The following is a 25,432-nucleotide window of genomic DNA, read 5'->3' as shown; positions in this document are numbered from 1 at the left end:
TTAATCGACTCGGTTTAAAAGATACAGACTGTTGAAAAATCATTTTTAGTTTTATCTCACAAACAGTTATATAGAATGAAATTAATCTCGGAATATAGTTTTCCCTTTATTTGATGAATCTTTTTCGGACACAAGGTATCACCCACGTCTTTCAGTTCTCTCATTATGACCAATACTTATGAAAATACCAAAAATTCAAAAAACCCAACCCTTGAAACTGAGTTGGGCGCTATCTGATGAATATTTGAACGTTTTCTGAAATAAAAGTACCTATTCTTTATATTTTCTCGTATAATGCATGGTTTTCGACTAATTTGAAGTCCAAAAACTAAAAATATCAGTAAACTCGAAAAATTGGGTACTTTAACCAAATGCAACTCTTTTTAAAATATCCACAGATGTGTAGTTTCACAGATTCAGCTGGTTATTTTGATTTTTTTTTTGTTTCCCAGGGGTGGCTCAGCTCGTTATGATCAGATCTTTTTATCAGGGCCGAATCGGAAAAAATGGTATAAGAAAAAAGTGTTTCTTTTGACCTCAAGAATCTACGAGTCAAAGACTCACCCTGTTTATCTCGAAAATGGTAATTGTTTTCAATAATCCCTTACGAGTATCGCATAAAACATAAAAATCACGGAAAAAATTTTTTCAGCATTTTTCGAATGTCCCAAACATAAACTAGGATATAACGAAATATTTGAAACAGTCATTATTCAGAGACACCCTGTCCCTTTCAAGGACGAATCAAAATATCTATGATCTGCTTTTTGATATCTAATTATTTCGAAAAAAAATCGGGAATCCTTGAAGATTTTTCTCGAAATCTTATAGTTCTCAGTGAACATCGAATTTGATACACTATGTACAGGGTGGGCAAAATTCGTTGTCCACTGGGGGGATCTCGAGAACAATATGATCTAAAAAAAAAGGATGAAACATTTCCTAGCTATTTTTCAGAGAAACAAAGAATGGTGAAAACCGTAGCCTCCTACGATTTTTCGTTTTTGAGTTATTAGCAAAAAATGAGATTTTGACGATTTCGAAAAGTTTTCATATCTTTTTTGTTTTTAAAGTTACACATCTGAAACTTGAACCTTCTACGGGCATTTTTTCATGTAGAATCCACTAACGAGCTCAAAAATTTTTTTCATTTCGAATCATTAGGCAAATTTTCGTTATTCTTAATTCAAACTTTTATTGAATTTTTTATGTTTGAATTGGAAAAAATCTTTCGTCAGTAGTTTCTACGTATGAAAGTGCCTAAGAAGGTTCAAGTTTCAGAACTGGAACTCCAAAGACAAAAAAGTTATGGGAACTCTTCGGAATGGTCAAAGTACCATTTTTCTCGAGAACCATATGATCTAAAAAAAAAACATTTCCGAGCTTTTTTTCAGAGAAACAATGAATGGTGAAAACCGTAGCCTCCTACGATTTTTCGTTTTTGAGTTATTAGCAAAAAATGAGATTTTGACGATTTCGAAAAGTTTTCATAACTTTTTTGTCTTTGAAATTACACATGTGAAACTTAAACCTTCTACAGATATTTTTTCATGTAGATTCAACTAACGAGCTCAAAAAATTTTTTCATTTCGAGTCATTACGCAAATTTTCGTTATTCTTAATTCAAACTTTTATTGAATTTTTTATGTTCGAATTGGAAAAAATCTTTTGTCAGTAGTTTCTACGTATGAAAGTGCCTAAGAAGGTTCAAGTTTCAGAACAGGAACTCGAAAGACAAAAAAGTTATGAGAACTTTTCGAAATTGTCAAAGTACCATTTTTTGCTAATAACTCAAAAACGAAAAATCGTAGGAGGCTGCGGTTTTCACCATTCTTCGTTTCTCTGGGAAAAGATTTGGAAATATGTCATCGTTTTTTTTTAGCTCTTATAGTTCTCGAGACCCCCTCAGTAGACAAAGAATTTTGCCCACCCTGTACATATTAATTTTTTCCCATGCATTTTGGTAGTTTTTAATATTTTTCTGTTTGAAGATGAGTCTTTGTGAAATTAATGTAATTATGTTTTCTTATTCCAATTGTATATTAGACTTTATAATGTTAATGGAAGTTATATGTTAGGTTTTCAACCCCGATCAAAAGGTCGAGCGAGCAGCTCGCACCTCTCCTGCGTCGGTGAAAGCGTGGACCGGAATCCCCTCGACACGACGCTCGTCTGTTTCTGGAGCGACGTCTCGCACGAATCTAGACGGCTAGTCAGTCGCAGATCGCGCGTTCGTTCGCTTCGTGTAGTGGCGGCGCTTGTTGGTTACGTAATGCTCCTCGCGACCCCCACCATCCTACGAGGACTATTCATCCACCCCTCCCCTCCCCGGGCTTTTCAAAGCACACTGGATGCTGCGAACCGGAGGAGAATGAGCGCTTAGTTTTTCTAATCTCGATTTAGTAGTCTAGTTTTTGCCACCTAGCGAGACGCACCACGCTCCTCTCTTCTGGCGTCCAAAGCACACGTTTTGACGTTTTGTTTACGTTCATTTTTTTTTTCTGGTTTCCTCGACGCCGCGCCAACGCGACCTACGATTCTTGTGATAAGATTATTGTGATTTTCGGACCAGTGTGATCAATCCTCAAATATTTCCGTCTCTCGAGTGTCCAGATCCTAAGAGAAGTTTTGGATGTTGTTGTTGTTGTTGTTCTTCTTCTTGTTGTTACTGAACGTTTCTATGTCAATTATACCGTAGAGATTTTAAGATTTTTATACCGCGATGGAGAGCAGATTAGACTACAGGACTGGGGGTCTGGACTTCCACCCCCCTGCGTCCATGTTACTAGATAATAACACGAATTATTCGCACCTACAAAAGTCCATCGACACCTTACGGTCCCTCGGGGACAGGCTGGGTGATAGGAACGTCGATCTCAGGCTGAACCTGCACCAGGACTTGAGGAACTACGACAGGACCAACCAGCTGAACCTGGACAGGAACTTGGAGCTCAATTTAAGCCTGAACGGCGACAGGTACCTGCAGGAGAGGATGCAACAGGAACGTAGCCTGGAGAGGCTGTTAAACGAACGAAACTTACACGACCAACGAAACATGGACCACAGCCTCACGATGGAGAGGCTGAGTCTCGAGCGTTCCCTCACCCAACACATGGACAGGGCCCTTCAGGACAAGAACTTAAACCTGGGGAACGAGAGAAACCTGATGGAAAAACAGATGGGCAACGATAGAAACTACGTCCATCCCAACGACAACAGGCTGCCTTACCAGAACGACAGGCTGCAGGAGAGGATCAGGATGGACAACGCCGACCTGAGGTTAGGTCAGGAGATGAACGCCGACGCCAAGTTCAGGGATTACAAGAACCACCTGGAGAACCTGAGGATCGAAGGGTCAAGGACTCAGGGCGTCGAGGGGAGGTTGGAGGAGGATAGGGGGACGACGCCTACCACCCCTCCCACCCCCATATCCGTCGGCGAGAATTTTCACGAGGAGAAGGTATTTATTTTTAATCATAGCGAGGCTGGTTTTTTTTTTTCCGACGCCCGTGTTTATCCGTCGAAATTGAACGGGGTTTTTCGCGATTTTTTTTCCGATGGACCGTGTTGTTGTTTCATTAAGGTACCTATGGGTCGTTTCGCGAGGGGTGAAACGAACAGGTTTCGCCCGTTCTTGATTATTCAACGGACGGGGAACAAGGTTCTTGGGTTGTTGTGAACGTTACTCGTTGAACTGTAAGTCCGTTTGGAATATGCGAATTTTTCTATTAACTACATTGCCAATTCTGAACAAATAGATTCATCAACAGAAAAGGTTAAAAAATGAACCTAAGCGTTGTCAAATAAAATTGAAGAAATTCATATTTATGGTCCTTCTTGCTGGATTACGTAAAATATTCATCAGCTGAATCGGTATCGATATTCTTTACGAAGTAAATAATTTGGAATTGTAATTTAGCTAGATAAACAATTTACGGTGTGGCAATAAATATAGGAACAATTTAGGAGAAATACAGGGTTGGAACAAAATTAATATTTAAATAGAAATTTTAACGTCTGTAAATAATACGTTGGAGGAAAATAAATGGTTCTGAAACACGTAGATTAAACACGAATCTCACTATTTTCTTTATTTTTATTTTATATTCAGTATGTATATTGATGTTTTCAAAAGCATTATTTTAAGATAATAACGAGACTGAAATAAAAATAAATAAGGCACAAATGAGGGTAGATAAGAATCAATCGACGGGTTCAAGTGTTTTCATTTTGTGTTATTAGCTGAAGAAATGTTGAATAACAAAAAAATACATAATATCTCAGACTCTTGTCCAATTCCGTATGTACCTGCAGAATCGTTAATAAAAAAAAAAATTTCACCCTACAGGGTGAGTCTTTGATTCGTACAAATATTTTAACAGTATATTTTTGACGTCAAAAGAAACAATTTTTTCATTTACCATTTTTTTCCGAATCGGCTCGATCTGAAAGATACAGGCTGTTGAAAAACCAGAAAAAAATATTATTTTTCGTTATATCTCACAAACGGTTTTATCGAATGAAATGAATTTCGGAATATAGTTTTTTATTTATTTGATTAATCTTTTTCGAACACAAAATATCACCGACGTCTTCAAGTTTTCTCATTATGACCATTACGTATCATAAAAATACCAAAAATTCAAAAAACCCAACTCTTGAAACAAAGTTTGCGCTATCTAATGAATATTTGAACGTTTTGTAAAATGAAAGTATTCTTTATAATTTCTGGTATAATGTGCTGTTTTCTAGTAATTTGATGTTCAAAAACTAAAAAGTGTCAGTGAAATTTGAAAAATTGTGTATTCTGGTTGAATACAGATTTAGCTAGTTATTCCGAAGGTAATTTTGTTTTTCCAAGGGTGGCACAGCTCATTATGAAAATTTGAAATGACCATATCTCTTTATAAGGGCCGAAACGAAAAAAATGGAATAGAAAAAATTTGTTTCTTTTGACCTCAAGAATCTACTGTTGAAATATTTGTACGAGTCCAAGACCCTCTATATTTTTCACGAAATAAAACAAGATTCAAATTAATCATAATCGATTTGTAATGGTGTTGCAATGAATATAGGTCCAATATTTTAAAACAAATGATTTTTTTACAATTTATATTCAGTAGTTTCCAAAAGAAATGAATGGACAGACGATTTTTTCAACTTTATTTTCAGAAATACTTCTGTGAAAAATTGCCCCATGAAATTTTCATAGTTAACATTTCAAGATAAGCGAGATATGTGGATTTGCAAAAAATGCTATGTATTACAAATTAACAATTTTCAAAAAATCGTTGATGACGATTTACGCATTACTATAATTTTTCAATTAAATTATGTGAATCTATATCAGTATATTTATATGAAAAAAATTAACCTCATAATCATTATCGAATATAGTTGCATGAATTTATAAATTATATTTCAAAACATTTGAACTCAATGTAATTAAACTATAAATAAGCATAACTAAGTATTTCTTTAAGTTAATTTGGAAGAATTACCTGAGCTTGATCATTAAACTACCAACAATAAAACAAAAAAGAGAAATATTAATTCGAAAGAAAACCAATTTTGTTATATTAAAAAAAAAATATTTGATATAAAAATAATTTTCTAACTTGCAATTCTCAATTTTTTTTGCAAGACGAATCTCGATATTTAAGTCTAAAAGAAGTGTGGGTATGTTGTATTTTATGTGTTACTACTGCGGTATATAAAAATTAATTGGGACAATAGATGAGTTCTCCTTCGAAAGGAAGAATGGTAAAACTTGCAAGTCTTGGCGGAATGTATAAGAATATATTAAATAACGAAACATATTTCATATACAGCGACGTCGAAATAATTTCCTAGCTACCGGTGCGTAAAAAAAACAAACAATTCAGTAAATTGCGTAAGACGACTGAATTAAACGTGGAGTTGGTCGAAAAAAAAATTAATTTATGCGTCTCATCGTTTTAACCTCGTACAAGAGCGCAAATGTATTTCGAATAAAATCGCATTCGATAGTTTTAATTGTCATTTTATGTCATTTTATTGACGGCGGGACATCTGACGCTAAGATGCGAAAAAGCATTTGGAGGTTCCCTCATAATTTCTGCTGATATTTAATGGTTTTTCTTCTTCTACCATCGGACGGTGTCGGTTTAATGCTTGTTTTTAGCGATTGGGGCGTTGTAAACTTTAATCGATACACGTTTTTTCAATTACGTAATTAATTGATAATGCGGATTCAGATGTTGATCGATAATTTCAGCATTCGGTTCACTCCGAAAACGAATATTGGGCTCTATATGTGAGCCCATTTACTTTTTTTCCCTTATTCATGATTAATTGGAAACATATACCTAAATATCGGCTTTTTTCTTCCACTAAAGTTGAGGAAGTTTTGTGACCGTCAATGTTAATTTATGAGAAGTCGAATATGTGTTTACCTCTTATACCTAAATGGTTTTTTTGCTCCTCCATTGATAACTTTTCCAGTTTCAGACAAGTTGTCGTTTCTGGTAATTTTTAATCAGTTCGATCAATGAACGTTGATTACAAATATATGTTTCAATTCTCCATACCAATGTATAGAAATTATTCGAACAAACATGTTAAAAGATAGTGCGGAAATACAGTAGTCTTTGACTCGTACAATTATTTTAACTGCAGATACTTGAGGTCAAAAGAAACACTTTTGTCAAATACCATTTTTTCCGATTTAGTCCTGATAAAAATATATAGCCTTCTTAAGTTTTCATAATGAGCTGTGCCATCCCTGGAAAAACAAAATTACCTTCAGAATAACTAGATAAATCTACACATCTGTGGATCTTTTAAACAGAGTTGTATTCAGCCAAAATACCTAATTTTTCTTATTTAGTTTCAAGAGTTGGGTTCTTTGAATTTTTGGTATTTTTATGGTAGGTAATGGTCATAATGAGAAATCTGGAAGACATGGGTGATATCTTGTCTTCAAAAAGATTCATCGAATAAATGAAAAACTATATTCCGAAATTCATATCATTCGATGAAACGGTTTGTGGGATAGAACTAAAAATAACATTTTTTTATGGTTTTTCAACAGCCTGTATAAACCGAGCTGATTCGAAAAAAATGGTAAAATGACCTCAAGGATCTACTGTTAGAATATTTGTACGAGTCAAACACTCGTCCTGTATATTATTTTTGTCATTTTTCTTTTATATTTCTTTATCTTTATTTTATATTTATATTTTTCTCTTCATTTTTGTATCAAATTCCGCGTAGTTCTGGAATTTCGAACAGTTCTTGCTGAAAAAAATTGAACAATTCGAATTCGTTGAAAGACCGTCAGATGTCACCCCAATCTAAGCCCGCGGTCACCCTGTATCGGCCGCATCATGATTTCCATTATGTAGAATTCGTTCCGCGAAAGAAGAAACGAGAAACCGAAACCACAAAGAACTGTTGGTTTTGTGTGTAGCGCTCTGGCATCAAGACACGTAATGATAGGATCCATCTAGGTAGAATATAGCCGTGATAGAGAGATAATCGAGTAGGCCTGGGGAAGTGATGCAGCGTAAAGTCGTCCACGGCGGCGGTCGGCCTTCGACATTCATTGATCGGAGCACAGAAAACCACGGTCATGTTCAATGTTTTTCTCCTTTACCACAGCACCTTCCTGGATTAGCCAGCTTCGAAAACTTCGTATAGGTAATCGACAGCGAATTACGGTGCAGAGGGGGCTCGAGATTCATTCACGCTTGCATACGATACGTATTTCGTCGGGAACTGTCACTAAATTCTATGAATCTGTCATACGTCAGTCTAAATATAGGTTAGGACGCGTTCCATTGCTCGAAATATTGGTAGTTGGAATGGTTTTGTAATACCTGTATAATTCCTCCCTATATGTCATTCAATTCGAAAATTACGCACTCACCTTGAGCAAAACAACGAAGTCCATCTTTGAATTAAGCATAGACGTCAGTGATATAGTGTCGCAATTAATCATATTTATAATTATGAGTTGCGCCCGAGGTGAACCGAAAAAAATAGTTTATAAGTAGTGTGAAAATATCCACGAATTGTTAATATTCAAATATGTCTTCTAAAACGGGCCAGAAGCGCAAAAAAAAGTACCACAGGTTATCCAACAATGTGAAGATAATTAATTAATGTGGAAATCTGGTAAAAGTTTCATAAACATTTGCATATTCGGCATGATGAAGATAACGTTGAGAAAATCGTTTCATTACGAGAAATACCGCCATTTGCATATCAATTGTAAACGGTTGATGCGTACAGGGTTGACCAGAAAAATACTGCTCCTCTCCGCACAATTTCCTCTTCTTGAATGTAAAAGGGATGTGTCAAATCGCTTCAAAATATAAAAATACTACTTATTTTTTTTTGGAGAAAGGTTGAATGTTTGTTTGATATTTAAATACTACTTACTCAATTGAAATCCGCATTATTCCTTGCCAATATTACCGGAACCTACTCATAGTAGGATGGAATTATCTACTTTATATTCTCATATCTCGCAGTTTTGAATACAGGCAGCAAAGTTTCATATTTCTAGAGAATTTTCATTGTTTGCGTTTGCTTCAGTTATTCATTCACAGTGACTAGTTTAGAAATGTTTGCCAACCTTGTAAATATTCGACAGAACACTTTCAATTGAAAAGTAATTTTTTGGATTCTATTTGTGATTTTCGGATGCTTCAATCATTTAAAAATATTTTCAAAAGCTTTCACGACTATCAAATCAAACATATCGAATGATATTATTCATTAGTTTTTCTGATCTTCCTTTTATGGTTTCGTCACAGTCCCCCTCCACTACTCAAATGTTCTGTGGTATTATCAAAGCTTTATATAAACTGTATATGTGAAGTTGCAAAATTTTTATCAACCAACCAAACCGTGACAAACCATCACAGAAACACAAAAAAAAAATCGAAATGATGTCAAAACCTATACTTTGAAAAGACAATGTCATATCACTTGGATTTGATAGCTGACGCTTTTCAAAGGTTGTTAAATGATTGGGTTGAGCGAGAGTTAGAAGAATTTGAAAAAAAATACGTTTTCATTGTGAGTCTTCACAAGGTTGGCACGCATTTTTGAACTCGTCCATTTGAGTATGTTTCCCTTCGATATTTGTCAGTGTTTTTTCTATTTTTCATATAATGCGAATTTCTATATTTCTGTGGTATCAATTCAAACCCAGACTATTAACAATTTCGGATGTGACTTCGTCTTTATTCAAAACCTTTTCGAAGTTAGAAGTTACCTATCGTACTATCTGTCAGATAAATGTAAACAACAATTGCCATTTCTATGTCAACAAGACGTGACATCAGATGTCCATTACATACCCGATCGGTTGTTGAAGTTATGATGCAGGTATGATAAAAATAGCGAATTGTACACGTGTTTAAATGTCTGTATGAAGAGCTTCCAACAGTACGCATAAAATTGCTATTTATTTTCTTACTGATGAAATTTTGTCACTAATACTTCATGCCAAGTCCATACATGAAAGTTTTGAAGATGAGAATGCAAAAATTTCATGATATTTAAACGTATTTTTCGCAACTTTACGTTGTCGATCGAAAAATTGACCTAGGACAATCGATTTGACGTCTGTCATCCGTCTCCGTACGAACCAGAAATTTATTCAAATTGGGTAATTCCCATTACTTTATTATGTAAATCGTCCGTGTCTCGCTGGTCCCATCCGATCGTTTCACCATTCCAAACTTTCAACGCCATAAATCAACAATATCGACCTGGCATCCTAGCAGGTCTTGTGCGATTTTTTTTAGCGGAACAACGTTTCTTAGCGCAGCCATCGATTAACAAATCTTCACCGCTACCGTTGCTTTAAATCGTTTCAATATTTCAGTTTCTCGTATAAAAATCGAAAAAATTGAGATTATTACTATCATTGTATTACACAATAATTTCAAGCTGGTGTACAGTTTATACTTCTTGAGTAATGATGCTAGAAGTACTGATGACTCATCAGCATAAAAAAATACCAAGATTTAAACCGAATAATGATAAAAAAAAACATTAAAACCTTGTAACATATTCCTCGTATTACAGAAATAAAAATTTCATCGAAAAACCTCGCTCGAATAGACTTGAAAACTGCAACTGACACCGCAAAAGTTTCCCAATTACCCTGGACTTTTTCACTCGTTCTGTGTACATTTCGTTTCGTACCTTTTTTCTCAAGCATCCATGATTAGTTACGCGAGCGGTTCTTATACGATATTTACGATAAACCTCGATCCGTTAAAGTGCTATAAAAACACTTTCGTTTCATTTTATCGAATTAGCCCGCTGCAAATGGAACGAAAGAAGCAAACCGTGAAATTTAGACAATGATGGGTGTGCTTTGATATCAGACACGGTCCACAATATCACTCGAACCGTAGGAAGGTTCTGTAACATTCTTGCACACAATCATTTGCTAATGTCATTGCAAGTCGTGACGCCCCATTGAGATATATACAAACAGGTGCGCCACCTATCGTAGGGTAGACGAATGCCCCACCTAGGCCACACGTAACGCCTGCAGATCCCTGTCAAACGTATGGAGAATCGTTGATTCCACGTTTTCCTTAGATCCTGTGAAAAACCACGTCCTTCACTTGTCCATTACGCAACGAGATCAAGTAGACCGTGGAGAATCCTGCGTAATCCAACGTTTTTTTTCCGTTCGTTATAATACGGCGTGCCGCCTCATTTCTATGATTAATCAAATTAAACTTTCGAAGAAAAACCGCAAAATACGTGTTAAACATACCGATTCCTAGCTTCTTGGGCAAACAAATGAAAGGAAATCGGATTGAAAAAACGGATTGCTCCTTGGTATCGAAAGTGAATTCGGTCGTTTTGCGGCTTGGTAGTAATGACTGCGTTAAATTGAATCTGTCGATGGGTTGAAACGGTAATTTCATATTTATGGACACGATAATGGAGGTGGCTTTGCGGCTACTGACCAAATTGCTTGAAAATATCGAATGAGTTTCAACAATGGTGTCCCTCAACTCGAATTGAATGGAATCGCCCGATTGTGTGGTTCGTTCAATGCAGCATACAAAGAGAATTACTTCTTGGTATAATCGGGAGAGGTGGGTGAAGAAGGTACAGGCTTCCAACCAAATATACTCTGCTTTATTTGGCAGTCATCGTTGGTTGAGTTATACGGTACTGAAGAGCGAAACTCTTCTGAGATGAAGGCATGTTTTCTAAGGTTTACTCTCACCTAGATCAATCCAATTGCCTTGTTTTTCAGTTCATAGCCATATCGGCTTCGTTCTTCACAATTGTATAGCATTTTCTTGTTCAAATCCCAACCCAATATTGAATTTTTCTATTGTTTATCGTTGAATAAACAGTAAAATGTCGTTTCATAACAAAGTTATCACCTTACCTCTTTGTAACCAAAATTCTACGGAAAAATAACGTTGTTCAGATACGAATTCTAAACGCTACACTCCACAATAATGTTTTTCAGTCTTGGCAGCTTTCATTTAATCATATTGCCTATTAATCTTGGCATAAAAAACCATCGATTATAGTATTATTTTCATTACTTCTTTACAGAACAACTAGATGAAGTATATTTCAACATTAGTGGTGGGTAAATACGAAACTCAACGTTGATTTAACGTTTCTTACATCCTGTTGATTAAACGTTGAGGAGACTCGATAAGCACCCGTTTTATATTGGTAGCTAAAGTCACGGGTTGCTGGATAATTTCGCATTCTTACCAATTATTGATTATACATAAGTTGTGAAAGCACGATAAGAACAAGTTCATATTTAGTGGCTGATTCAAGTCTTTACAGTTGAATCATATACGTTGATTAAAGGTGAAATCAACTTGTGGTTGAATTTTGGTTATGAAATAAAACGAGTCACCTCTTTTCAACCACATTTAAACGTATAATACTCGTGTATGTGTTTATCGGGAATACAGAGTGTTTTCAAAGGAGAGGCTTTTTTGCATAGAAGGTAGAACTCATCAAAATAAGTCGTTGAACCAAAAATTGTCTATATAAAATATCCTAGATGGCTGAGATACAACCCCTAGAAGTTCGATGAAATTGCATTGAATTTCAAGTACGGGACTTTGGAAGGTGACTCTTTCAACAAGTAAAACATAAACGTATGGCTGGACAATGAATGGTTCAGTACCAAGTTCATCGGATTAGATGCATCAGGTCACTTTTGAGAGAATCATAATTGTTGTATCGTGCAATTTAGGGTGAAAAAATAATGTAGAAAATCGAGGCAGTTTCTTGAAAGTGCTTATGTTAGTTATGTTGAAAAAGTGCTATGATTCTTCCTCATTTCATCCCATTTTTACGACGATTGTTGGAATGTTCGAACAAGAAGGTTGTGATGTGAAAAAATTCATGAATAATTTAGACGAATTTTACTGGTGTGATTTTGAAGTATTATTCTATTTTTTACACTTGTGTCCCAAGTCCCTTCTGTCAGTTGGTGTCGAAATGAGCCATTTCATAAAGTCGTGTAAGTTACTATAAAATAATGAGAACAATTCGGCAATCCTAAGTTTCCATTTTCTTTACCACGTAAATATCGAGCGAGCCAATATCCTAAACGAAACCACATGGTCGAATTAGGAGAGATGAGTTTTTGCCCACTGCTTTACGATAATTTAGCCAAAAAACGGTCTAGGGTCGTATTAGGATCTATTTCAGTAATTTTTTTTGTTCAACTTTGTCATTTTGAAAGTTTTGTATAGGTGATTTCTGGTGAAGCTTCATTTTGACCAGTCCTACCTTCTGTTGAAAAAAAAACCCTCACGTTCAAATACACCCCGTATAAAAGATTAATATCCTATCGCTTTTAAAACTATTTTTTTATATTTAATAATTTTTTTTTATATTTTACGCTGTCCACGAAATTCTGCTTGTCGTATAGATATTTGTCGACTACAGACTGAGTTTCAACTTTTCAAATGAAAAAAAATTAAACGCCCATAACTCCGAAACTACTCGGAGCAAAACGCGACAAAATCGTGTTTTTCGCTTGGTCCTTCTTCGCCGCTCGTTCTGTGAAAGTCCTTCCGGTATTTTCCCACAAAAAATTGAATTTTTGACATGTTTATCGTTCCCATTACACATGCGAGATACTTTCTCACGTAGAGACGCCTCATTTGAATAACAAAATCAGATCTGTCTGAGGAATCTGTATCAGAACCCCTCACTCAGCTCGGGCGTTCATTCGTTCGCGGCCTCCTAAATATGTATTCCTAATTTGCAGCTTATCGATCGATCTTGGGCGAATGTATAATCGTAAAAAAATTAAGTTTCTAACGATCAATATTCCAGTCCGTTATTGGACGTCGACGGACCGTCCTGGCTATACTCATTGGTGTGGTCCACCGTCGATGTGCATTTTTAGAAATTGCCAGTAGAGGAAGAAGCCAGTTTTGCCAACGATGTAACGGTTTATCTGTTTGGCCGATGAATAATCACGAGAACCCACTCTGCAAGGTTCTAAATTTGGACGGAGGATCTTCGATTTGAAGATGACGTTTTCGGTGCATTATTCCTTGATAAATGTGCGAGACAAAACACGAAAAGGCCCTCAAGAAACAATAGTCGTAGAGTTAACTCGATTACTTTTGGTTTTTCATTACGACATTTTGGTCCTTCTAGAAACTGATCATTATGTAATAAAAATTGAGTTAAGACTTAACAAATTCAACAGTTAATATCAAATAATATCGTCAACTTACGTTCTTCAATCGCTGAAGGATTTACGTAGACTCACTTGTTCGAGAACAACCCCACCTCAGAACTAATTAAAAAGACGTTCTACTGATATATGTTACGGTATGCAAAAGTCTGGGTCACAATTAATTATTATATATCTGCAGCATCACCATCTATTAGCTATAATTATACCAAAATTAAAAATGTTATTTCTCCTATCCAACCGGTTCCTGGTCGGTTATCAATTAACGTTTTTCTTGACGTGCACATAAACCTGCCAACCGAACTTTCCTACCGTCATCTCCTGGACGATTCGAAGGCGCGCAGATGATTTGAAGGGGACTTTATCCCCGCAAATTTACTGAATTACACGCGAAGGTCTGTGGAAGTTTAACGCTAATTTTTTTTTGCAGGTGTTTGGTTCCAAGGCAGAGCTCCAGCTACATACGCAGGCGCATATGCGGGAAGCAAAGCCTTACAAGTGTTCCCAGTGTTGTAAAGCCTTCGCCAATAGTTCCTACCTGTCCCAACACACCAGGATTCACCTGGGCATCAAGCCTTATAGGTGCGAAATCTGCCAAAGAAAATTCACACAACTGAGCCATCTACAACAGCACATCAGGACGCACACGGGGGACAAACCTTACAAGTAAGTGTTGTCACTATTCTTCCTACTGTTTCCGAATGAGTTCGAACCTTTCCTCGATCTCCCTGCCCGCTTGATTACCGCAGTCGGTTCCTGCAATCTGGGAATTTGCTCAAATAGTGGGTTAGATGGCGCTAGGGGGTGTTCTGTCACCGTAGCAACTACTGGAATAGAATAAAGGGGAAAGGGAATGCGTCCCATTTCCGTCGAGGCGGGAGTTGTGTACCACTGACGAGTTCAAAGGCGAACGAAACCACGGTCAGCATCTACTTTTTCTCTAAGCTTGGTAAGTCCGCCAGAAAGTCTTCAAACAGATATCAGCCTGGAGAATGAAACTCTAGAACAGGTCGAGCAGTTCAAATACTTGGGAAGCTTCATAAATACTAGGGCTAACCTAGACCTAAATACACAACCGTATCAGTTCAGCATCACGGGCATTCTGGAAGCTAAAGATCAGAGTGTTTCAAAATCACGACCTCAATCTGAAGACCAAGACAAAAGTTTACAAAGCAGTCGTCCTCCCAACGCTTCATTCCAGAAGCGAAAGCTGGACGCCCTACAGGCGATATAATAAACAGCTTGAACAGACGCAACAATGTCATCTAAGACTGATAATGCACATCAGATGGTTCCACAAAGTTTCGAATGCAGAAGTCTTGCAAAGCGCGAGTTGTACAACAATTGAGACTCAAGTAACGAGGGCCCGACTCAGATGGAGCGGCCACATTCTGAGGATGCAAGACATAAGACTCTCCAAAATAGCTCTGCATGGCGAATTCACAGAGGGAGCCTGGAAACCAGGAGGTCAGTATAAGCGGTTTAAGGATATAGTACATCAATCCCTAAAATCAGTTAATGCTAATCATAACTTGGAACAACTAGCTTTGGACAGGTCACAGTGGAGGTCTTTGGTATACAGTACATAGTTATAATGGAGACTCGAGAAGGATACAGCGGCGGCCAGATCTGGTTGGTGACTATCCATGCCCGGAGTATGGAAGGATCTGTAGGTCACGGTTGGGTCTCTTCAGTCACAGGAGGGCACACAGTCGCAATTAGCCCTAAGAAATTATAAGTCTGTTCGCACCTTTGTTTATATTTTTTTTCTTTTTTCTTTTTTTTTTGTCTTCTTGTAGATTCATTCCCGGTAACGGTAACGGTACAGCAAGGAATGAATGAATGAAGAAATGGTATTTCCATTGATACTTTGAGTATCGTTTGCCCTGAACAAATCAGAAATCGAAAAATTGAATCAAAAATCCAGGTCCGTATTGCAAAAAGTTATTTCATGATTTTCCAGCTACGACATTCGAATTTATCGAACTTTTTTCGTAATTAGCTAGTACGCTAGATTTATTTGTTGTGTGCAATCATAATTTCAAATTCTTCGCTTATTTCATTGCCGCCGCAACCGATAGTAAGTCACGACGGATGGTCCCCGTCGGTCGGAAGAAAATTTTCGCCAAAAACGCGCGTCCTTCTGGTTAATGATGCGCGTGCGTTTTTAATGAGGTCGACCGCGCGGCGATACGATCAGTGAGAAAAAGAATTGAATTTACGCGGCCGTAAACGAGAGAGACGCGCTTCATAAAATCAGATAAGCGAGGTCCGGATTCGATGGACTAATGATATACGCATAATAATCATATTTATTCATGATTTTAATAAATAAACAATTATACGTGTATTTTTCGAACGTAATTAACGGGGAGGATCTGATGTAAACATGCAACCGAATATGCGGAGCGTGTAAAAGTTCATTGGAAAAACTGGTTTTCGGAGTTATAGAATCGGTCGAATACCCTGCCGTTTTCCGGAAAGTGGGGCTTATATACAGGGTGTTTTCGAAGGTGGCGCCTTTTTTGACAGGGGATAAGCCATTTCACCAAAAATTGTCTATATAAAATATTCAAGATGGCTGAACTACAACCCCTAGAATTTCGACGAAATTTCATTAAATTTCAAGTACGGGACTGTGGAAGGTGACTCCGGGATCGAAAAAACGATATAAAACATAAACATATGGCTGGGCAATGAATGGTTCAGTACCAAGTTCTTCGGATTAGATGCATCAAGTCACTTTTGAGAGAATCATAATTGCTGTATCGTGCAATTTACGGTGAAAAAAAATGTAGAAAATCGAGGCAGTTTCTTGAAAGTGCTCATGTTAGTTATGTTGAAAAAGTGCTATGCTGTTTCCCCATTTCATCCCATTTTTACGACGATTATTGGAATGTTCGAACAAGAAGATTGTGATGCCCATTATGAAAAAATTCGTGAATAATTTAGACGAATTTTATTGGTTAGATTTTGAAGTATTATTCTATTTTTTACACTTGTGTCGGACTCTCTTCTGTCAGTTGGCATCGAAATGAGCCATTTCATAAAATCGTGTAAGTGACTAAAAAATAATGAGAACAATTCGGCAATCCTAAGTTTCCATTTTCATTACCACGTAAAGATCGAACGAGCCAATATCCTAAACGAAACCACATGGTCGAATCAGGAGATGAGTTTTTTCCCACTGCTTTGCGATAGTTCAGCTTACAAACGGTCTAAGGTCGTATTAGGATTTATTTCAGTAATCAGTTTCAATTTTTTTTTCAACTTTGTCATTTTGAAAGTTTTGTATAGGTGATTTTTGGTGAAACGCTTCATTTTGACCAGTTCTACCTTCTGTTGAATAAAAAGCATACAGTATACAGTATACAGAGAAATACTTAATAGTATATTGAGCTCACTGGCGAGCCTCAACAGCAACCGGCCATAAAAATCCCATAAAATTTTACGACCTTCCTCGTTCGTCGCAGACTTCATGGACAGCCATCTTTGTCTATCCCATCAAGATAGTGTATTTGTTGTCCTTTATTATAAACGCATATTTCAGTCGATGTTGCCAACTCGTGCAATTGAAACGAAACGCTTTAAATTTTAAATACCCATTTTTTTTTACTTAAAATAATTTTTTTGGGAAACGGTTGAAATGGTTATTTCAACATGTGACGTTTCAAAGATATTTCATAAAAAATATATAATTTTCGTCAGAAGGAGTATTCCCTATTGACCAGTTGTAAATCTCGTAGGTTGTGCATCAATAACAAACGAGCTTCTGGGCTAGGGAAAATCCATCATAGATGGGACTATAAAGCCGTCGAATTACCTGTCTCCGCTTCCACAACAATAATTATAACAGTTTAAAGCCGGTCTTTGAGGATGCTGCTTCCCCATGCTCTCCGAAGAGCTGCTCTATTATTTAGGGTACCGCGGGGGGGCGGTGGGGTCCTTTGTTTCGCACCCCAAAGGAGCGATTCATCAGGAATCATCAATTAATCCGTTTCCTGTTGCCCGATGTATAGGAGCGTCAGAGACGGACTCACTAATTACAAGTGTGGACACATGCCGATTTGATGAGGAAACACCGTAGGGGTCCAGCTTTACGGTACTGCGTAACGTCTACCAGATTTCAGAGAGGACTACGTCGTTTCGTCCTTTGGCCTTTCTGTACACGTCATTGTTTCGACTGTGGAAGGTTGGAGCGTGAGAGGGTTGAAATCTGTAGGGTTGCATTGGGGTTTGTCGTCGTCGAGCATGCAGGCCTTGTCTTGGTTGTTATCTTTTTATCATAACATACCAAATTCTGGCAATTTTCCGGTTGGGTTACGAAAGGCGAAAGTCATAGGTGTTCTAAAACGTGGAAAGAATTCTTCACATCGTAGTAGTTATCCACCCATCAGTTTATTCAGTGTTCTTTCAAAAATTTTAGAGAGGCCAATTCTTTTTAGGATTGAATCGACTCTAGAAGACGCTTTCCAAAATTGTTAAGGGGGTTTCAGGAAAAATATAAATTGTTCTGAGCTTCACCACTTTTATTGAAGCAGGTTTCAATGATGAACTGAAAACAGGAATAGCATTTGTGGATTTTTCTGCAGCATATGACACAGTATAGAAGGATGGTTTGATCTTCCAACTTTACACACATCTGAAGTGTGGAAAGGTGGTTCGCTTACTAAAAAACTTGCTGTTAGATAGAAGGTTTCGTGTTTTTGTTGATGATAATATTAGTAATTTCAAAACATAGAATAATGGTTTTCCACAAGCATCAGTTTAAGCACCTCCTGTCTTCTATTTATATTCGCTGATGATATCGCCCACGCATTTTGTCATTCTGATTTTAGATGTACAGAGAATAGTCTATCTGCTATCAAAAATTGAGCTTAGTTTTCGGTAATTCTTTTCTGGAACATAACTTCAATCCGAAATATCTAGGAGTTAAGCTGGGTTCCTTGCTGCGTCTGAAGTTGAAAACTAGGAATGATATCCTGCATAAACTAGCTGGTACTTCATGGGGTGCTGATAGAAGTACTCTTCGAAAGTTAGCCCTAGCTTCGGTTTTTCGGTTGCTGAATATTGTTGCCCCCTTTGGATTAATAGTGTTCATGTGCAAAAAATTTATGCACAGCTAAATCTTTCTATGAGAATTATTACTGAAACTATTAGATCTTCACCCATTCAATGGTTACCAGTTCTTTCAAAAATTCCACTCCTTTCCCGACTCATTTCCTTCATCGTAAACCCTTATGGTCCAACGTAAGGGACACAAGTGTGAAAAAATAGAATACATTTTAGTTCAAAATCTCAACAATCAAATTCGTCTGAATCATTCATAAATTTTACTCAATGGTCACAATCTTCTTCTTGTTTGAACCCTCCAACAATCGTCGTAGATATGGGGTGAAATAGGAAACAAAAATAATAGCACTTTTATCAAAATAAGCACTTTCAACAAACTGTCTCAATTTTTTCTGTTTTCACACCAAATCGCACGATACAAAAACTTTTTCAAGTGACCTGATACAACAAATCAGAATCGGATGTACTGATGTACCGAAAATCATCTATACAAAATTTTCAAAATGACAAAATTAAAAAAAAAATTAAAATAATTACTGAAATAGATCCTAATACGACCCTAGACCGTTTGTTAGCTGAATTATCGCAAAGAAGGGGGAAAAAACTCATCTCCTGATTCGACCATGTGGTTTCGTTTAGGATATTGGCTCGTTCGATATTTACGTGGTAATGAAAATGGAAACTTAGGATTGCCGAATTGTTTTCATTTTTTTTCAGTAACTTACACGATTTTATGAAATGTCTCATTTCGATACCAACTGACAAAAGAGACTTAGGACACAAATGTACAGAATAGAATAAAACTTCAAAATCTAACCAATAAAATTCGTCTAAATTATTCACGAATTTTTTCACAATGGGCATCACAATCGTCTTGTTCGAACATTCCAACAATCTTCGTAAAAATGGGATGAAATGGGGAAGCATCATAGCACCTTTTCAACATAACTAACATAAGCACTTTCAAGAAACTGCCTCGATTTTCAAAATTTTTTTTTCACCCTAAATTTCACGATACAACAATTATGATTCTTTCAAAAGAGATCTGTTGCATCTAATTCGATGAACTTGGTACTGAACCATTCATTGTCCAGCCATATGTTTATGTTTTGTTTCGTTTTTGCGATGCCGGAGTCACCTTACACAGTCCCGTACTAGAAATTCAATGTCGAACTTCTAGGGGTTGTATCTCAGCCATCTTGGATATTTTATATAGACCTTTTTTTAGTTAAACGACTTATTTTGAATTTGAGTTCTACCTCCTGTCAAAAAAAAGCCTTATCTTTAAAAACAACATGGATATTCACTTGATTTGGTTATTAGCTAAAATCCATAACAAAACTAAAGAACTGAATTACATGAGAAAAACTATAGGACAATTTATCAAAATTCAATTTACTTACGGAATTTTTTCGAACTATAAATGTCCAAATCCTTCTTTATAAAGAATTATTTTTTTTTGATATTCAAGATTCAAAATCTTATGGTGTTAGAGGCTTTTATGTTGTTCATCAACTTATTCTCGAGTGAAATTTATGGGTAGGTACCTGCGATCTTGAATTGCATCGCTCGAAAATCAAACGCCACGTTCGCTCGTCCTGCAAATTAAACCCCATAAAAAAACCCACATTAGAAAGTATTTAAAATCGACGCGCGGCTAGTTTAACAGTCGAAAATCGCTAATTATACAGTCCTGGAATTGGCGTATGCAAATCGAGATGTGATAGGTTGACAATTAATTTAGATATATTGCATCTGAAAACTGCAAACGCTTCCTTTCAATTCAGATCTAACGACTCGTCGCTTGTATCGAACAGGTTTCGGCGGTCATAGCCTGTGGCATTCTTCAGTACGTGTTTTTTTTTTTCGCCCGCCTCGGGAATTTTGGACGGATCGCATTTTAATGGGTCTCTCGGTATACGTTTCCGCTCACAGGCACCACCGGGTTCTGGCGATTTAGATCGATCGATTGATCCGCCGATATGCTGTACACGTACGGTCGGGAAGATGGCGGAAATTGATGATGCGAACAGCCCGCTCAAAAGGACCATCGAAATTATATAACGTGCGTTCAAAAAAATTCGTCGTCAAGTAGGCTATGGAATTTTGAACGTCGATATTTCGTGTCTAAACGTAATTCTTAGCTCGTGCTTTACTATTTTCCAGGTGAACTGTCATTTTAGCATTTTGGGTTGTTGTTGAATTAAAATTATCAGCAAATTATAAAGATGATTTTTACGGACGTGTGAAAGACTTTTACTATTGAATTCTACTTCAAAATTGGAAAGAAAATTGAAGGAAAATGGAAATATTCTGTTCCGGCGACTTCATTGAAGCCTATGTTGCTGTAGATTATGAAGAATGAATTTTTCCATTGTACTGTTTTGCGATGTGTTGACGAAACAGGTATGTTAAAACGAAAAAGGAAGTGGTATACCAAAAAAGAAAACTCTAGAGTTCAGTAATAATGAAAACATGGTGACAGAAGCTCGACAAACCTCTCTTCAGATTTTATTTCAAGTGGATGGAGTATTTGTTGGCATATGCCACCCGATTTTGAAAAAAAGATATCCATTTGTTTCCATAAAGATTGACATGTTATCAGAAAACTGAAAAGGTTGTGATTACCTAACCTTGTAGCATCCGAGAAAAATTGATGAATGAACTGATGCATACTGACAGTATGCATCAGTCAAAGGCAAAATGTGGACCTACTTTCTTTTATGGAACAATAGCAGAACGTTATGAAGGAGAAAGCATCATGCCTTTTTATAGCTGAATTGAATTTTAATAAATTGTCCAATAGCTATTTTCATGTAATTCAGTTCTTTTAGTTTAGTCATGGATTTTCAGTAATGACTGAATCAATTCAATATTTATAGAGAATTAATAAACATTTTATTGAGAATCTTACTGTGATTTATTCATATGACTGAAGTAACTAGAACCTTCTTACAAAAAACATACTACCACGATCAATTCAAGATTCATGTCTCTTACGTATGAAAATAGTGGACGGTTAAAATTTTTACGAAGAACTTTTCTAACCGCCTCAGATTGTTTGGATTCTTGTCATCTTACTCAATGAAAGAAATGCTTTTCGAAAGTTGGGTGAAATTTACAGGTAACCTTTTCTGAGAAGTGCCTTTCCGTACAAAATTACGATATATAGGTTAATGTCATCATTGTTTACATTTTGGGAAGATGAAGTAATTCAAGGAAAGACATACGTTCAGCCACCGAACATCAGCCTTCAAAATTTCATAGCCTACTTGACGACGAATTTTTTTGAACGCACGTTATATACTTCATTCAATTTTATTTTAGCAGTCGGTTGGCCATGGAAATTTGGCACATTTCACGAAATGTGGGGTTATGAAGCATGTCAAAACATTTTTGGGTTTTAAATCAACGCTATGTTGCCCGTTCTACGTTAAAGTTTCTGTTATTACGTATTTTATCACAATGTCGAATCTCTTCGGAAAATATGTGACGAACATAATTGAAGTTTATACAAACTGTTTGAAGGCATACCAAATCCAGTTATTTGCATGGAAAATACAAGAGATCAGTATAATAATATCATAATATGCACTAGCTTGAGGAGAGTTAATGTTCGTTATCTTCTTTGGCTTACATCATTTGTAGATTTCAAACATATTAACCCGAAGATGAAATGCTTATGATGCAGTGGTTGGGAATGGGTATCTCCCGAAGGAATTAACAGAGAATTACAAGAATGTTAAATTCTTCAACAAAAATCATCTTGCATCAATATAAGTAAAAGGAATTGAAGGAAGTTTCAAGTTAAGATGCAACTTCACCGTTGAACAAAAATTTCACATGAATAAACAAGTAACAGGGCAACTTGCGCGTATTTGTAGCTATTCATCTTAATGCATTGATGTTATAATAATAATTAGGTATTTATTAGTACCTTAAGACATATACATTGTATAGGACAAGTCAAATGTAAAATAGAAAAATCAATTTTCGGGAACTTATTCTCCGATGACATTTATCGAAAATCATGTAGTAAACTTTTCGCATTAATTCACTCAAACATAAAATTCTCAAATGCCACCACTTTTTTGGGTCTCCCAATAGAAGGAAATTCTTTGTCATCCTCTTCATTCACAATCTTTCTGATTGTGGAAATATCCAGCTGAAATATAAGTCGTTTAGATTCAGATGAAACATTATATAAATTCTCTTACATTGAATATGTTCGCTACCGTCTGACGTATTGTGGATTTTAGAATATCAGGGTATAACTATTTGAATGAGCGGACCTGAATTCTAACTAGCACTTCCTGAAACCCTGTCTCTTTTTTCAATCACTTTCGGCATTTTCGTAATAAAAATTGATATTAGTTGTGGCAACGGCGTTATGACATTAACGACATTTCATGAGTGCCAACCTAACTTCGTTCTAGTTACACAAACTTGAGAAAATTATTTCATGGCCAACCGACTGCTAAAATAAATTTGAATGAAGTATAGTTATGGTGAAAGATCGAAATTATAAATGTTGTGATCGCTCCTTTATAAAAGCCTAATTATTTCCATAGATTGTCTCCGAATCTCACCATTTTTCATGGAGACATTCCTTTTCCAATCCCCTCAGATGGGGTATAAACGAATATCATTCTTGGTTAATTACTTATCAAGTGTTATGGTGGAAGATCGGCCTCGCAAGGTCTAAATATTCTCCTTTTGTTACAGATGTCGACATCCGGGCTGTCAGAAAGCCTTCAGCCAGCTCAGCAACCTTCAGTCACATTCCAGGTGTCATCAGACCGACAAACCCTACAAGTGTAACTCATGCTACAAATGCTTCAGCGACGAGCCGTCACTGTTGGAACACATCCCCAAACACAAGGAAAGCAAACACCTCAAGACTCACATCTGTCAGTATTGTGGCAAGAGTTACACTCAGGAAACGTATCTTAGCAAGCACATGCAGAAACACGCGGAAAGGACTGACAAGAGGCCACCTATTGGTCCTAGTTTTGGTGAGTTCCTAAAACCTTTTTACGTGTTTGCGTGTATTTTGACATCTACCAATTCTGTATATTTCGCATTTTATTTCCTGTACGAAAATCTTTTAAGACGGCAAAAATTTCACCCTAACGAATATTCTCAATTAAGGAAGGCATTATGCAATTTGAGTCTTTGACCCGTACTAATATTTCAACAGTAGTTTCTTGAGGTCAAAAGAAACACTTTTTTTCTATACCATTTTTTCCGATTCAGCCCTGATAAAAAGATATAGCCATTTTAAGATTTCATAATGAGGTATGCCAATCCTAGAGAAACAAAATTCCCTTCAGAATAACAAGCTGAATCTATGACACTACACATCTGTGGATCTTTTAAACAGAGTTGCATTCAGCCAAAGTACCGGATTTTCCGAATATCATAGATATACTTCATTCACTTTTATTTTAGCAGTCGGTTGGCCATGGAAATTTGACACATTTCACTCTGTATAGTACGAAAATGTGGGGTTATGAAGCTTGTCAAAACATTTTTGGGTTTTAAATCAACGCTATGTTGCCCGTTCTACGTAAAAGTTTCTGTTATTACGTATTTTATCACAATGTCGAATCTCTTCGGAAAATATGTGACGAACACAATTGAAGTTTATATACAAACTGATTGAAGGCATACCAAATCCAGCTATTAGCATGAAAATATAAGAGATCAGTATAATATCATAATATGCACTAGCTTGAGGAGAGTTGATATTAGTTATATTCTTTGGCTAAAGTTTGAATACAATTAGCAGGCTAGCAGGAATACTGGCGCGTATTTGTGGCTGTTCATCTTAATGCATTGATATAATAATAATAATTAGGTATTTATTAGTACCTTAAGACATTTACAATGTATAGGACAAGTCAAATGAAAAATAGAAAAATCAATTTTCGGGAACTTATTCTACGATGACATTCATCGAAAATCCTGTAGTAAACTTTTCGCATTGATTCACTCAAACATAAAATTCTCAAATGCCACCACCTTCTTGGGTCTCCCAATAGAAGGAAATTCTTTGTCATCCTCTTCATTCACAATCTTTCTGATTGTGGAAATATTCAGCTGAAATATAAGTCGTTTAGATTCAGATGAAACATATAAATTCTCTTACACTGAATATGTTCGCTACCGTCTGACGTATTGTGGATTTTAGAATATCAGGGTATAACTATTTGAATGAGCGGACCTGAATTCTAAATAGCACTTCCTGAAACCTTGTCTCTTTTTTCAATCACTTTCGGCATTTTCGTAATAAAAATTGATATTAGTTGTGGCAACGGCGTTATGACATTAACGACATTTCATGAGTGCCAACCTTACTCCGTTCTAGTTACAAAAACTTGAGAAAATTATTTCATGGCCAACCGACTGCTAAAATAAATATGAATGCAGTATAGTTTTTATTTTTGAACATCAAATTACTCAAAAACGGCTCATTATACGAGAAAATATGAAGAATACTTTTATTTTCCAAAACGTTCAAATATTCATTAGATGGCGTCTTACTTAGTTTCAAGAGTTGGGTTCTTTGAATTTTTGGTATTTTTATGGTACGTAATGGTCATAATGAGGAAACTGGAAGACGTGGATGATATCTTG

At 36.3% G+C, this 25,432-nt stretch overlaps 1 protein-coding gene across 3 annotated transcripts in view; it reads left to right on the top strand.

Annotated features, from left to right (window-relative positions):
- The window catches only part of LOC123319855 (zinc finger protein rotund), a 226,466-nt gene that overhangs the window by 197,872 nt on the left and 3,162 nt on the right, over positions 1–25,432 (top strand). For 2 of the 3 annotated variants that reach the window (XM_044906857.1, XM_044906858.1), the window contains exons 6-7: positions 14,151–14,386; positions 23,519–23,808. In XM_044906857.1, coding sequence (XP_044762792.1) covers positions 14,151–14,386; positions 23,519–23,808 — 526 coding nt within the window. Of the gene's footprint in view, positions 1–2,388; positions 3,461–14,150; positions 14,387–23,518; positions 23,809–25,432 lie in introns of those variants that run through there. The other variant, XM_044906856.1, reaches the window with a different exon arrangement.

This window comes from Coccinella septempunctata, chromosome 9, assembly GCF_907165205.1.
Source record: "Coccinella septempunctata chromosome 9, icCocSept1.1, whole genome shotgun sequence".
In the NCBI taxonomy this organism is placed as follows: Eukaryota; Metazoa; Arthropoda; class Insecta; order Coleoptera; family Coccinellidae; genus Coccinella; species Coccinella septempunctata.
The sequence above is the reverse complement of the archived record's forward strand: the minus strand, read 5'-3'. Positions and strand labels throughout refer to the sequence as shown.